Here is a 16,215-nt window from a genome sequence, read left to right as displayed (position 1 = left end):
TTAAGAGGGACAGCCATGTTCAGGAGAAATACCTATTAAAAACAACCCTATCACTCCCGTCTGGATAAGATTAACACAGTGATCAATAAATAAAATATTTACAAGACCCGCTATTCAATGAATGTCGCTCACAGCACCTATGACATGGGGAGCTGTTCAGTGAGGGAAGTAAGTTTAAATATCCACTAGCTAGTATACCTGCCGAAACAGGCATCAGATCTGGAGGCAAAACTTGACTTCACCTCACCAGTATATCTGACAGCAATGAATGGCAGTAGACACTTCAGGTTGACCCCAGGCTGAGAAACCTTTAGATACGACACAAAAACTGTTCCAGTGAAAGCACTAGAGTCGTTGTAGGGTGTATGTTAATTCTAGAAATATCAAAGCAAGTTTCACAGAGATTTTCACACCAACAAAACATGGTGATCATGAAAGGGAAGGACGGAAACATGAGTCGTGATAAACCTAATATTTTTTCAGAACATGAAGTTAATTAGTGGGCCCTGATTCAAGCTCTTTTCAATGAGGCATGTCAATCGGAAATGGACTTGGTAAGGAATTTGATACACAAATACATTTAAACATACATGTTGTGGTTCAACCTCTTTCACAGTCACCTCCTTACAACCAGCATCAACTGACGTAACTACTGCTTCATATTACAACACTAAGCTACCTAAACATAAGCGTAACATCATGTGCTTCAAAGTAGCTCTGTGATTCCAAACTAAACACCTTTACAGGCAAATTATCGAAACAATTATGCTGAACTTGAACTTGCTTGAACTTGTAATCTTTCAAATGTTCTTTTGAGTGTTTAAATTCAGAAGTATTTTCAAATTGTATTACTGTAAAACTAAGCATAAAACCTCCACTTTGAGTGTTGGTCCTGTCCTGAGTCAGATACAACACCTCTACAAGGCCATTACAGCAGTCATAACTATAATGAAATGAATTTAAAAAATTGAAATCCAAATTTGGATTTTTTACATACACTGCTGTAGACAGGTTGCTCTAAAAAGGTCTTAATACAACCCTGGGAATATTGTTTTCAAACTGGATATAAAACAGTTTTTTTTGTAAAATTGAAAATACACACATAAATACAGGTACTTTCGAAAAGGTCATATAGAAGGACCACATTTATTCAGTTGCTAGATATGATAATCACAAATAGCTCCTAACATTGTCTACATTCCTGTTACCATGGTAATCCTTTGAACAGCACACTGAATAGAAGTCTAATGAGCATGACGAATATCCTCTATTTTCCAGTTACATAGACTTAATTAGTTTGGCCTCCAATTAGACGCCTTAACTTGAAATAATGACTCCCCCAGAGAACATCTAATTAATAATCCCTACCTTCAATGACAGAGAAACATAATAGAAACCAGAGAACCATTGACATCTCAAATTTCCCTTCACCCAAATCAATAGTACAGCAGTTCAATTATTCATCCATATTTGATATTGTCAACTTAACAGAACAGTTATTTGAATCAAAGATGTTCCATTGTTTGTATAACAAAAAGAATAAAGTAAACTTTAAAAAAATAAGATAATAAAATTACAAAATTATTTCAAGTCAGCTGTATAGCAAAACAAACAGTTCAAAATAGTTCACTTTGGATATCAGCCTTATATTAAGCAGTATATATTAACTAGTACATTCAAAATTGAAATTTGGATAGTTTCCTCCTTGGAGGTCTTGTCCACTATACTGTGTCCCTAGAAACTGTCGAGCCTAATACCACGTTGCCCTCCCAACTACACCACACGAGAATTATAAGTCAAGACAACTTCTCCTCCGACTAAAAGTCAGCTAAACTACACACAAGTTAAGCCACAAGGCATACAAACAATCTCTTATTAGCCCGTGGGCTTTCGGTCATAAATTACCCCCTGTCAATAGCCATGTTTTGCCTATTGAAAGCAGCTCGGCAATTGCTCCTACATGAACCTTTCCTGCTTCGAGAACAACGTCAAGTTGAATTCTTCAGCATATACAGCCCGGACAATGACTTGTTGAAGGGCTTGTGATTGTATATATGGGCAAGATATTGTGTTTAACGTGGTATACCTTCCATGCTATATGTATTGTTACAACCCAAGTGCGAACAATGTCCTGTTTCAAGTAGTTTATTGCTAAGGATAACATCATATTTATATTAATTGGTTCGTGGATCTGCTAACTGTAAAAATCAGGCAGTTGAAAAAATATTGACAATAGATATATTTATTACTGTTTAGCAATAAAACATATGACAAACTTGCATGTCCTGACACAAGATATTAAGTCCGCAACAATCTTAGTTTAAATAATTGTTCAAGCTCTTGGCAATCATGACAATGAATTGTTATCATCTAATATTCAAATATCTACAAACCTATGTCCACTCAAAAGACCCATAAATATTTCTAAGTGCTTTTCCCTCAGCACTTCAAGTTTTGAGAGGAAAAATTTGTAAACCAATCATAAAAAAAGAAGGCCTAAATAGTTTTTGTTAATCTACATGCATCAGACACGAGAGTATTTTGTATTTCTTTATTTGCTATACACTAGTTCTTTGAGTGGTTTCTGGTGTCCCCCGCCGTGAAATTGCTGGAATATTGCTAAACGCGGCGTAAAACTAAACTCACTCACTCACTCTTTGAGTGGCATTTTAGAGCACTGCTTGAGAACGGCACAAGAATCTGTATTGAAACCTTGCTGTCATGAAATAAAAGAAGTTGCTATCCATAAAGTTTGTCAATTTTGTACCAGTATAAACATCATTTTGTTCTTCTGTTTTACTGTGGGAGGAAATCTCTAGAGTGATGATACAGGTGTTGCTTCTCACTTCAGTGGGACACACCGGCAGGGCATGGCACTTAAGGGGCAAATACAGAGTACATCTTGTATTCAAACCCACAACCTTGTGGTCCAGTAGGCTTCAAACAAAGGTACCCCAACCATTTGTAATCAACTATAGGTATAAGCAAAACAGTTTTACCTGCAGGCACCTTTGATATGCATGCAGGTTTATAATGAAGTCTGAGATTGTCTCAACACACACACATTTGTGTATATATATATATATATATATTAAATTTTGGGGAATGTGTGTCACAGGTATATAAAATATTATATTACTTATTCTTTCCTTGGTTACACATGAATTGACAAATATAGAAAAAACGTTAATAAATGTTTGGATGTAAATAGCTTTGAACATGCAAACATTTTAAATTACATTGTAAATCTTACAAAATATTGAAATAGAAAATGAATATGTTAAATTCTGGCAAACTTGAAAATAGCATGCTGTGAAGACAATCACCTTTTTTCCCTCAATGATTACATCTTCAACACTGACCCTACAATATTTGACATTGGATTGGCTGATCGTAATTACTTCATTCCAGCGGATGATTTCATCATTAGACCCTGGAAAGTATTTGGTTTATTCCAAAAGATCAAATCATGTCCTTTATTGTCTGCAGTTTCCAGAAACTGTTTGTCATGGATTAAAATCAAACATCATATTCCTTAAAACAATAAACAGTAGGAACTTGGTTACCTCCAAAACAGGTAAATGATCCATCAGCAACAATGACAAGCAATCAAAACAACACTACATTGTCTATTCCACACATCAAATTAGATTGTGTGAATGGATCACACAATGCTTGCACTGTTACAGTGACAGTGATTGATAAGCCTGATCACTTGCAGTGACACTGACTGACTGACTGAGTTCAGTTTTACGCTGCCTTTAGCAATATTCCAGCAATATCACGGCAGGGGACACCAGAAATAGGCTTCACACATTGTACCCATGTGGGGAATCGAACCCGGGTCTTCGGTGTGACGAGCCAACGCTTTAACCACTAGGCTACCCCACCGCCCCTGCAGTGACACTGGCTGTAGTTAGCTACAATGAAATTCAGTAACAAACTAGTATCAGTAACTCTTTAGCAGGGCTCCAGATAACTTTTGGGGGTGCGAGTGTACTTACACATCATATTTCAAGTGGAGGTGTACTGAGAATTTTGAAGGAGTACTGACATGTTTTTGTGTTAGCGCATTGGTGATGTGGTTTGTCTGGATGATTCATCGATCACTATTTCCAACCATGTATTATTTGTATTTGAAGTTGCGTGAAAAATAACTGAGCGACCCTGTGATGCGCGCGAAATGTCAGGTCCGACTGGATATAAATAGGAACAGTGTAGTTTTTAGCCAATAGAAAAATAGTGACGCATATCGTTGCATGGCAACGCAAGTGATTCCTACTGTCGGGGTTTCCTCGTGTCAAATCGTGTTTCACAAAAGAAACTTGACAAGTATTTATCCGAAATAGATTTCCATTTGCACGATACGCACGGAAATTAAATGTTAGACGTACAAAGGTATTATGTGCGTACACGATACGCTTGAAATCTTATATTATGTCGTACTTAATTGATTTTGAGGTATACATTACGCCTGTACGCCCCTTATCTGCAGCCCTGCTTTAGCTTCTTGTAGTGGAGTTGTCTTTGTGACCAGTCGGTCTCACAGTCTCCCAACCACATTATTTTCCCTAGCACCCAGCCCCTTCTGCAATGTGAGAGCTCTGAATGAAGCAAGTCTAGATTTTCCAGGGTTCAGGTTCTTCCACCTCACTCAGGCTTCTTTTCTATTCAAATAAAGTTATTTGTTCCTTTCAAAGTTATATATATATTCAGAGACTAAGCATTAGTCTAATTATCACCAACTAGCAAACCATTTTGAAAGACATGTAATACAGGACATCACAAAGTAACAGTATTCAAAAGAAAGCAGTCAAAGGATCTGTGTCAATACCCCAATACTGAAAAGTGTTAATTCATAATAATGGATACGCCCCATCCAAAACAAACAAGTTGGTTAACTTATTATCCTACTTTAACATCTGTAAAAGTTCTGAATTGTTGTCTCTCACATGATAATGAAACATTTCAAGTTTTCCTGTACTATTAATATACTATTCAAAAGGAGTTAAAGAACACCTGAATCTTTCATAAAAATAAGTTAATCTACAATGTATCATTCAAGTTGTATTGTGTCAGCCATAAGTAGGTCTCAGGGTTTTACCTTGTCTCACAAACGTGGGGGTCCTTGGCAGGCCTACCAAAGAAAACTCTCCCACTGTGCAGAAAAATGCAGAAAAGTCCTCATTAATCGTGGAAATAGCAACATAAACATATTACCTCGCTACTGAAACAGTAAAAACGGCAATGAAAGACTATGAAACTGCAACATTTTTATATCAGCGAAATTTGACCTCTACTGTGACCTCTATCTGCGCTACATTCAAATTTCCGAACAACCGTGAATATGTCAAAATAAATGCTGTCAATCATTTCATACAAATGGAAAGTAAACTAAACAAGTGTGCACACAAGTATGATGATGATAAATGCCAAATAACACAACAGAAATACTTTAAAAAGGGAATGTAACTTTTGTCCAAGCTGGAAAATGTCAACATGCAGTTGAGACTTTGTCTTCCATGTGCGCATGTGCAAAATTTAAACAAACCTGTAGAGATTTTCAATTCTTTGAAGAGAGTCGTCCTTGGGGTACATATATGCATTTTCTGCGGCTGAAAATGTCCTGTTATAGTTGTATCAATGTTTTAATAAAAATATTGTACAATAAATAAAATCTTTTTTATCTATTATACGGCCCCCACCCTGTGTAGTTACCTCCCTGCTACGCATGCGCAGCCAACCAGGTAAGCACCTAGACCCGTATCATCATTCCTTCTGCTGAATAAATCAGTGAACAGAATTGCGGGGAGGCGGGCGGCCCTACCCCAAGGACGACTCTCTTCAAAGAATTGAAAACCTCTACAGGTTTGTTTAATTCTTTTTCATAGAGATCGTCCTTGGGGTTCATATATGCATAAACACAGACTCCCAAAGACCGGAGGCCAGGGAGGAGGGAATTCTGTCAAAGTACACATGAATAGCGACAACACTCACCTGTCACGTGTCCCGGAGCTTCCGCGAGAGGCATGATGGGAGGGTAATTGACAGGGAGGAAAGGTACTGAGAGTCGACCTTGTAGGCATAGCAAGTTCGCACACAGTGCGAAAGTAAACAACCCCACCCACCTCATGGTCTATTAGAGAGCACCGTAGGGGGAAAAAACCAACTCACAACCGACCATAATCTCCGTAGAGAATCGAAAGGAGTTAGATCACACAACAGCGGACATATCAATAAAACACAATTGAAAGCAGCGTCAACTAAACCAGATAACCAAGACTCACTTGGTCAGGGTGGCAGGACACTGTCCACTGGAGAGAACAGAGCGGCCAAAGCGCGGCGATCACGTGAATGTGTATCGAGCTGATAGTGCCTGATAAAAGTGCTAGGCCGGCTCCAAATAGCGGCAGAGCATATCTCTTCAATGGGTAGTGCCGATGCAAAAGCTTTTGACGTGGCTACTGCCCTGACCGAGTGAGCCTTCAACCCCTCAGGGGGGGGGCTTGCCCTTAGCCTGATACGCAGCACAAATGACCGAAACAAGCCAGCGAGACAGGGTCTGTTTGCTCGCCAGCACCCCAGCCTTCCCTCCACAGTAACAGCAGAACAGATGGGTACCCGTACAGATCCCCTGTGTTCGTTTGATATAGACCTTGAGAGTCTTTCGGACATCCAACGGGTGAGTGCTCGTAGGAGAGGTCCCTGATGTGGAAGGCTGGGTAAGAGTAGGAAGTTCGATAGGAGCTGTCACATGGAAAGCGTGATCGACCTTCGGGCGTAAGTATCCGGGAGGCTAATACTGACACAATCTGGATGGAACACAGTCAGCGCCTGGTCTGCCGACATAGCATGTAAGTCGCCGACCCTAAGCCCAGATGTAGAAATACAGCTTTCCATGTTAACAACTGAATGGAAATAGCCGATAGATGTGAGAACATAGGACCGGACAGCCAATCTAGCACGATTGACAAATCCCAAGGTGGGCTGGTTCGCCTGAGAGCAGGTCGAACCCGATCCACGCCAGCTATAAAGCGCTGCACGAGAGGGTGCTGCCCCAGAAAAGCACCATCGACGGGTGTGAAAAGTGGAAATAGCGGTGGAGTAGCCACGAATGGTCGAAGCCGCCAAGCCTTCTTCCAAAGGAGCTTGCAAAAACTCCAATACTCGGACTAAATCCGCAGAAAAGGGATCTGCAATCCCCTGATCTGACCACCTATCCTCATACTGAACGTTTGTCGAATCCCGCCTCGAAGCCAGAATTGTGTCTGCAACTGCTGCAGGAATTCCGCATGCTTCGAGGCTAGACCTGACAGAGGCCAAGCCACCAACAGAATCCTTGGATTGGGGTAGGGCACGCCGTTTTGAGTGAGAATGTCCGGTCGCAAAGGAGGCTGAGCCAGAAACCTGAGAATTACCGGAAACCAGCTCTGTGATGGCCATAGCGGTGCCAGTAGCACAAGTACCCTAGCTGGCTGGGTGGACAGCTGGGAGAGGACCTGGGGAATGAGTGGTAGCGGCGGGAACGCCCAGAGCACTTTGCCCGTCCAATCCAGCAGGAAGGCATCAGAAGCCAACGCCCTCAGGTCCGGTATTCGAGAGCAGAACACGGGTATCTGATTCGTCCCACCGGACGCAAACAGATCCACCTGGAACGATCCGTACAACTGGGAGATAACTCCGAATATCTGCCGGTCGAGCATCCACTCGTGCGGGGCCAGGATCTGGCGAGAAAGAGCGTCTGCTCGCACGTTCTCCAGCCCCGGGAGCTAAACAGAAAGCACCTGACAGTCGCACTGGTCGCGCCAGAGGAGAAACTCCCACGCCTCCCGAAGGAGCGCTAGGGACACCGTTCCACCTTGCTTCAGGATGTACGTCATGGCCGTACGGTTGTCCAACTGAAGATGAACAACCTGGCCCTGAACATGCTCCCGGGAGCGCTCGAAAACCAACCACACAGCTCTCAGTTCCAAGATGTTGATGTGAAGGCGGGCTTCGGCTTCGGACCAGAGTCCTGACACCGACAGACTGCCCAGAACACCCCCCCAGCCTGTGAGGGACGCATCGGTTTGAACTGTAAGAGCTGGCGTCGGGATTTCCAAAGGGATCCCCTTGGAGAGATTCCCGACATTGGTCCACCACTGAAGGTGAGGAGACAACCACCCGGGGACTGAGAGACTCTGCTCCAGATCCTCCGAGTGAGCCCACAGACTCGCCAAAGCTTGCAGTGTAGGGCGCATCCTCAACCGCGCCTGCCACACTACAGAGATAGTCGCTGCCATATGGCCCAGTAGACGGAGCCAAGTCCGCGCTGGTGCCTGGGGCTGGGAGAGGAACGAAGACACCATCTCCCGTACTCTGGTGACCCGGTCAGGCGACAAGGAGACAAGATCCTTGTGAGTTTGGAACCGCGCTCCAAGAAAAACCAAGTCCTGGGTGGGTACCAAGTCGGATTTCTTGAGGTTTATGATCCACCCCAGTCGAACTAGAATGTCTATCACCGTGTGAGTAGAATCCAGGCTCGCTGGCTGAGTTAGCGCGCGCGCTGAGCAACCAGTCGTCGAGGTAAGGGTAACAACGCCTTCCTTGCGATCAAGCGAGGGTAGCTGGCACTAACATGAGCTTGGTGAACACCCTGGGGGCAGTGGATATGCCGAAGGGGAGCACCGTGAATTGGTAATTCATGAACTGCTTGAACGATGGATGAATGGGCACATGTAGATACGCATCCTTTAGATCGATCGACGTAAGCCAATCGCTGGGCTGAACAGAGGAGATCAACGAGCGAAGTGTCTCCATCTTGAAGGAAGGAACCTCTAGCATGCGATTCAACCCCTTGAGGTTGAGAATGGGACGGAACCCGCCGTCTTTCTTCGGAATGAGGAAGTACGTGGAATAAAATCCTGCCTGTTCCTCGCCCGGTGGTATGCGCTCTATTGCGGACTTGTCCAGCGAAGCCTGAACTTCGTCGCGCAGTATACCCGCCCTGACTGGACATGACGGCACCGGAGTGCAACGCATGCCGGTGAATTCTGGCAGGCCTCGCTTCCACAGTGGTAGATGGCCGACACTGACGGTGGAAAGCATCCAAGTGTTGCTGGTAGCCTTCTCCCACTCCGGTAGGAATAGAGAGAGGGGGCCCCCCACTGGGACGTGTGGTAAGAGAGCGTGAGTGGTCCCGAGTAGATGAACTGACTGGGACGGACCCACGGCGAAAGCCTGTTGGGTTAACGGGAGGTCGGGGCAGACCTCCCGCGCCCGCGAAAAGGCTGGGAGCCAGACGAAGAGGACTGCTCCTTGCCCTTACCTTTGGTGGGACGGCTCCTCCGCCTGCCCCTGCTCAGCGGCCTAAGCCAGCCGGCAGACTCGGGTGTAGGCTGCACCCCGGAGGAGGAAGCCGTGGCGGGAGCGTGGGTGCGAGAAGCCCGCGGGTGCTCCAACAAGGCCTTAGAATCCTTGAAGGAGGTAGCTGCAGCAGCAGCCTCCTGTATGACCTGCTGAGCCCCAGGAAACAACGTCGCTCCCAGACGGAACGGAAGGATCAGCAAGGTCTGCTGTGTAGCTGCCGAGTAGCGAGATGTCGACAGCCACAGCTTGAGCATCCCCATGACTGCGCACATCACCGTAGACGCCGCTGACCGCAAGGAGTCGCGGCTTAGGTGGGCCTGAACTTCGGATAACTGGCGTAAGAGAACGAGATGCGGGGACACATCCCCAGCGTTCCCCCCAGCCTCCAGGGCTGACCTCTGAATAGAAGAAAGGTAGGCCTCGTGGATCACCACCCGCACCTGCTGCATGGCATTCCGATAGACCTCCTCGTAGGTCCGGTAAGCCTGTTCCAGGGGGGCGCCCGCAAGGGCAAACGGTGGCACTAAACGCCCTTGCTTGGCAGCCGGGGCTGCACCAGAGGAAGCCGAGCCTCCCCCCAGGGCAATCGGTAAACACACGCTCGTCGACTACCGGTACAAAGAACAGTGAATCATCCCCCAGCTGGTACCTCTTGACAAGTTTGGGTAAGTCGAACCGGAGGCGTGTCCCAACCAGGAGGGGAATCCATCACGTCCCGCACCAGGGACGGCAAGATGTGGAGCAGTGTCTTCGAGGGTTGCCTAGGGGCAAACGCAAGCGGTGGAGTAGCCACGAATGGTCGAAGCCGCCAAGCCTTCTTCCAAAGGAGCGTGCAAAAACTCCAATACTCGGACTAAATCCGCAGAAAAGGGATCTGCAATCCCCTGATCTGACCACCTATCCTCATACTGAACGTTTGTCGAATCCCGCCTCGAAGCCAGAATTGTGTCTGCAACTGCTGCAGGAATTCCGCATGCTTCGAGGCTAGACCTGACAGAGGCCAAGCCACCAACAGAATCCTTGGATTGGGGTATGGCACGCCGTTTTGAGTGAGAATGTCCGGTCGCAAGTTTGGGTAAGTCGAACCGGAGGCGTGTCCCAACCAGGAGGGGATCCATCACGTCCTGCACCAGGGACGGCAAGATGTGGAGCAGTGTCTTCGAGGGTTGCTTAGGGGCAAAAGTCTTGCCCGGCAGGCGAACTCAGATGAGTCCGAGTGACTGGTAGGTACCGTGGCCTGGGGAATAAACTCGGCAATACGTTGCCGTACCTCCCTCAGAGGCGTTGAGAAACGGAAAGTGCCCTCCGGCTCCTCGACCTCCCCAACGTCCATGGACTCGGCACCCGAGCCCGAGTCAGAAGCTGGGTCTCCTCGCGAAGAGGACCCAAACCCCGACCCGGTGGGAAGCCTAGCACCAGACACAGAGGGAAGGGAAGAGCCGAAGGAACTCCCCGCTCCGGCACCCGACACCACACTCGAACCCCGGTCCCGAGACATGGGAGGAAGACCAGGCAGAACTGGTTCCTCCTCTCTCATGGGGTGGGGCGGTGCAGGGACCTGAACCCCAGGAATCCTCAACGGACCCTGCGCCAACAGCGAGAGGGGGACTGGGAGCGAACCCTCCCCCTCCAGGGTAGCCGAGGCGTCCAGACCCGGAGCCAGAGGCAACGGATCTACAGACGCCTCCAGGCTAAGGGATCGAGCCGGGCTCGGCGATCCCATCCCGGGACTCTCTGTCCCCTGCTCAGAGTGGGCGAGGAACTCCTGCCGGAGACCTCCAACCGACTCATGAACAAGGGACTTCACTGAGTCCATGTGCTGCTGAAAAAGTTGCGTTATTAACGACATGTCAAACCCGCTGTGTGAAGGAGTAGGCGCCTTAGGCGACTTAGCTTTTTTGCCGGTTTTAGCCTTTTTGGCTTTAGACGGGTGGACCTCCTGGGTCAGTTCCCCTCCCGCCTCTCTCAGTTCTCTGTAAAAGAGAAAATCCGCGGCCCTACATTTCTGGGCCCGGGTGGAGAAGCCCATGCACAGCTCACAAACGTCGGGATTATGGCCGACTTTTTCAAGACAACATAAGCACTTGTCGTGCTCGTCGGCTCAGGGAATGCTCTGTCCACAGACAGAACATCCAGTAAACGCCTGAAAGCAAACACGCAAGCATGTAGCTAACAGCGGAGCCAGCAGCATAAATATACACGTACAAAACATTGAAAATTACGTGAATGTGACCATGGGAAGAAATACTTGGTTAAGAACGCAATATGACAACCACGTGGCACCCTAAACTTCCCGCCATGGAAAAGCAACACGTGCGTAAACCACGGGAAAGCTAGCGTAAAAATTTAATACAAAGTCACAATTATGAGAAATAACCATCTGCAAAAGTCTTATAACTGTTCCGTCAAGGACAAATAAAGACCATACATACAGGTTGGGAGGTCTCAGACATTATTCTCTTTATCGTAGAAGACAAGGTATTCAGCTTAGTAACTCGACACATCTGTACAGTGGAGTGACAGCAGAAGGAATGATGATACGGGCCTAGGTGCTTACCTGGTTGGCTGCGCATGCATAGCAGGGAGGTAACTCCACGGGGTGGGGGCCGTATAATAGATAAAAAAGATTTTATTTATTGTACAATATTTTTATTAAAACATTGATACAACTGTCCCAGGACATTTTCAGCCGCAGAAAATGCATATATGTACCCCAAGGACGATCTCTATGAAAAAGAATGAAGTTGCATGGTCTTCGTTTTTTTCATCCAGTTTTAGCGATTTATAGTTACCATTTTTACTGTTTCAGTAGCTAGGTATTATGTTTATGTTGCTATTTCCACAATTAATGTGGACTATTCCACGTTTTTCTGCAAAGTGGGAACGTTTTCTTTGGTAGGCCTGCTGGGACCCCTATATTTATAGTTTTAAGGGTCTTTACGGGCAATACAAGTGGTCCTGTGTAGTAACTGTGTAGATAACTCTACAATTTGGTAATTTCCTTAGAGCCTAGAATGATTCATTGGTCATGTTGACTGATGGAGGAAATGATGCATGTAACTGCTCTGAAAGAAACAACCAACCACTTAGAAAAGTCACAGATGTGTTGGGGGTACAATGAATAATATTTTGCGCCCTTCTGGACACAGTGAATGTATTTTCTTTGTCTATTCTCTACATTTGCACATGGTGTAAAACCCTGGGGTCTGCACCAGACAATCCAGTGATTGATATTGCCAGAATTGTGTGATGTACACCACTGGTGGTCAAGTTGCAGGTGACACACATATTTCACAACATGCATCTTATTTAGGAGTGCTTCAAGTGCATGTTTTATTGATCAATGAATGCCAAGAAATTTCATCCTTAATTTCAAATCTTTATCATCCAATAATGAATACGGCATGGATGATGTCATATGTTTCCATGAATACTGAATCTGCCAGTGAGAATGATAAATTTACTAAATTACAATTTTCCCAATCAAACACAATACATGTGTAACATAGATGCAGTATACTTGCTTCCTGTCAAGTGCCATGTTTTTGTTTTAGAATGATACTTATCATGAAAAGCATTACTGTTGAAACTACCTTACAAGAAATGTTCAAAATGCCAGATGTTTCAGGCCGACATGTTTTATTGCTACAATGCACTCTTTTGTATTCCAGCTATATGGTATCAACCTGTAAACATTCAAGTCTGGAGACCACACAATCCAGTGATTGATATTTTGAGCAATGAGCCACATCTGTGGGATAGATTTGCTCCAACCAAACCACCATCCCATCTATTCAGCCAACACTTGTGACCAGCATTGTTTGCTGGGGAGACCCATGAAGATCTGGGTTATAAATGGTCTTCAGCAACCCAATGGGTGGTCAGACTCGCTGACTTGGTTGACACATGTCATCGTATCCCAATTGCGTAGATCGATGTTCATGTTGCTGATCACTGGATCCAGACTAAATAATTTACAGACCGCTACCATACAGCTGGAATATTGCTGAGTGTGGTGTTAAACAACAACCAATCCAATGTTTGCTTGGGGCGGACTGTACATCATATGTAAATTGGCTGGTTCAGTGTGTTTCTATATATGTCCTTGTTTAACCATGCTGACTTACAAGTACTTCATGTTTAAAGTCAGTGGTGAGGAGGATTCGTGCAGGGTATCAGCATTCTTGCAGCTTTACAGGGAAGAATGTTTATAATGAACAGAATTCAGGTAAACTGTACTGGTGACTTGAGGAAGACATCAAAGTAAATATCTTACAGAAGAAAGATACCTCTCTGGGTAGAAATAGATAGTACAGGAAACAACCTTCTTTAATTCTTGAAGGCATTTACAACCTTCTACTGGGCACACAATGGTTCACAGACAGCATTAATTCAAAGCTAAATGTGAAGAGCGATATCACACCTGTAACTCCTTGAATATATTGCACAACAGACTTTAGGCCTTGGGTACAGCGATGTCTGGTGTTCAGATTCTCTCAATGTTTTGAAAGACCGAGTACAAACTTGATCAGTAATTTGAACATATGTTTGAAAAAATCATTTCCATAGATTCAGTCAAGCTGATATTCTCTCCCCAGCAGCTACTGTGACTGTAGCCGAACAAACTTGAGCTGGGAGTCAAAGCTGATATTGATGACACACATTTTTACAGGCTAGGACAAACCCTGGCTTAGTCAGTGACCAGATTTCAGTATTACAGTAATGATTTTCAGGGAGATTCAGTCAATTTGTTCATATTTGTGGCATCACATGCTGCTGATATTCTGTCCATGTAAAATACATTTCAAGTTTTGACACATTTCCATGTACACTGTTAAATCTGAAACAAATGCATCAAGCAGTCATGGCAAGAAACTTTTAGCCAATCTCCAGCTAAGTATTATCGTACCAACCACATAAACATTGGCTTCAAAGTACCCATCATCTCGAGCACCCAGTGCATTGCAATTAGGAGATAAACATCACATGTTGGCCAATTTCCGGGTGTTATTGAGTATTCGAAGCATAGGAATATTTCATTTGAAACCTCTGGCATTATATTCCCATGCTTCAAATACTCAATAACACCCGGAAATTGGCCAACACATGATGTCTATCGACATTGTAAACACAAAAGTAAACCAAAAGGCCCTCATGGGTTTAACTGTCTGCACTAATTGACATCGAGTACGGTGACAACAGTGAAGTGTCATCAACTGGCCGTTTCAGCTGGTTCCCATGGTAGCATCTGGACACTGCTCATTTGTAACGTCATTCCGACTTTACGTCACAATATGCTTTGAATGACGTCACCACTGCTGATAACGCAACAATACAATTATGTGCGATATTTGTACGCAGTGAATAGTCTTGAAATTTCTGGAATCGAATACCATTCGATCATGTTTTTCAACCAATCAGATAAAAGAACACGGTGACTTTTGGTTTACACTGACAGATAGATAAATATGGCAGAAAGATAAATCTGTTTTTTGACTCTTGGAAATGAGTGCTGAAGTGAAATGGGGTTCAGTGTCAGTTTATATTGTGCTGGAGCAAGTCCATGAAAATATGCTTGAAGAATAATGAGGGCATTTTGGTGAAAGCGACGAGCACAGGTATTGTGCCGATAAAACAAGAATATTAATCAGAGTGAGTGGGGGAGATGAACCAGTGTTTTGTACCATCTGGGCATATTTAGGGACAAACTGCACAACTGCCATCAATGCCCCCAACAATTGATAAAATATAAGGTAAATCTTTGTGTGTGTTTTTAGTGATGGTAGACTTTGATCCCCACATCCTAACACAGGTACTCAGGTGATGAATGATGCCAAGTCTAATTCAAAGTCTCCAAGAGTGTTCAAAATTAAGTGGATTTCTTTGAAATTGAGGCTTGGTCCTGCATTACCTCAGCATTATTTCCATTTGTCAAGGAGCCCTAAATATTTAACTGATAACAATAACATTAGGCTGACGCTAAGGACCCTTGAGCTTAAATTTAAAAAACTGACAGTTCTATGTATGATGAGCCATTACCCACCTGTTGCCTGAAGGTCTTGATCTTCCTGTCCATCACATCCTTCTCGTCCTGCAGTGTGCGCACCTCCTCCTCCAGGTTGGCGATGCGGGTGTCGGCGACCTGGAGCAGGTCAGCCACATATGGGTCGTCCGGAGGAGGGACATTGAATCCTGAACTCTCTGCTGAAGGGACAGTCAGGTCGATCTCCATTCGCTGTCGGCGGAATGGAATTGTCTTCTTTCTACCGCCTACAAAGTCAATTGAAGGTTTACATAGCATTATTTCTTTAGACAAAGTCAATTGAAGGTTTACATAGCATTATTTCTTTAGAGAAAACTTGATAGTAATTTGCATTTTATGTTTTACCATTAACAAGTGTTAAATCATGTTTTGTTATTTCCAGAATCAAATCAACTGCCAAGTCTGACCAGATGCTACACTGTTGTTTCACACTTACTGACACGGAGAATCATCTTTGAAACTGGTATATTCCATATGCTATGATTAATGAAACATAACTTAAGATAAAAGTCTAACACATGAAAATGGAGATGGGCCAATACCGGGATGCCAGTCTACAGAGAGTACTAACAGAAACCTGCCAGTAAATACACACAATGCACTATCTGTATTACAAAGTCAAATGTCAAAGGAAGATATAAGGTGTAAAACCTATCTGCATTTGTTTGTTTATACAGGGACTCAACACAATTATTATCATGACAATTAGGTATGCCAAGTGACATTTTCTGACTACTGAACCTAGTCATAACTTTAGGGAGACAACTGTATGTTTATTGTAACTATTTGCCAGACTTGTGCTGAAAATCAGATCAGAGATCTCA

General features: G+C 44.5%; 1 protein-coding gene across 1 annotated transcript in view; it reads right to left on the bottom strand.

The window, feature by feature from the left end:
• Positions 1-16,215, bottom strand: part of LOC124269415 (centrosomal protein of 135 kDa-like) — a 50,334-nt gene that overhangs the window by 27,525 nt on the left and 6,594 nt on the right. Inside the window, 1 exon segment of the mRNA XM_046704422.1 lies at positions 15,392-15,618. Within this exon segment, the coding sequence (XP_046560378.1) occupies positions 15,392-15,618 (227 nt within the window).

Source organism: Haliotis rubra, unplaced genomic scaffold, assembly GCF_003918875.1.
Source record: "Haliotis rubra isolate DU_JTF1 unplaced genomic scaffold, ASM391887v1 Scf1448, whole genome shotgun sequence".
Lineage (NCBI taxonomy): Eukaryota > Metazoa > Mollusca > Gastropoda > Lepetellida > Haliotidae > Haliotis > Haliotis rubra.
The sequence above is the reverse complement of the archived record's forward strand: the minus strand, read 5'-3'. Positions and strand labels throughout refer to the sequence as shown.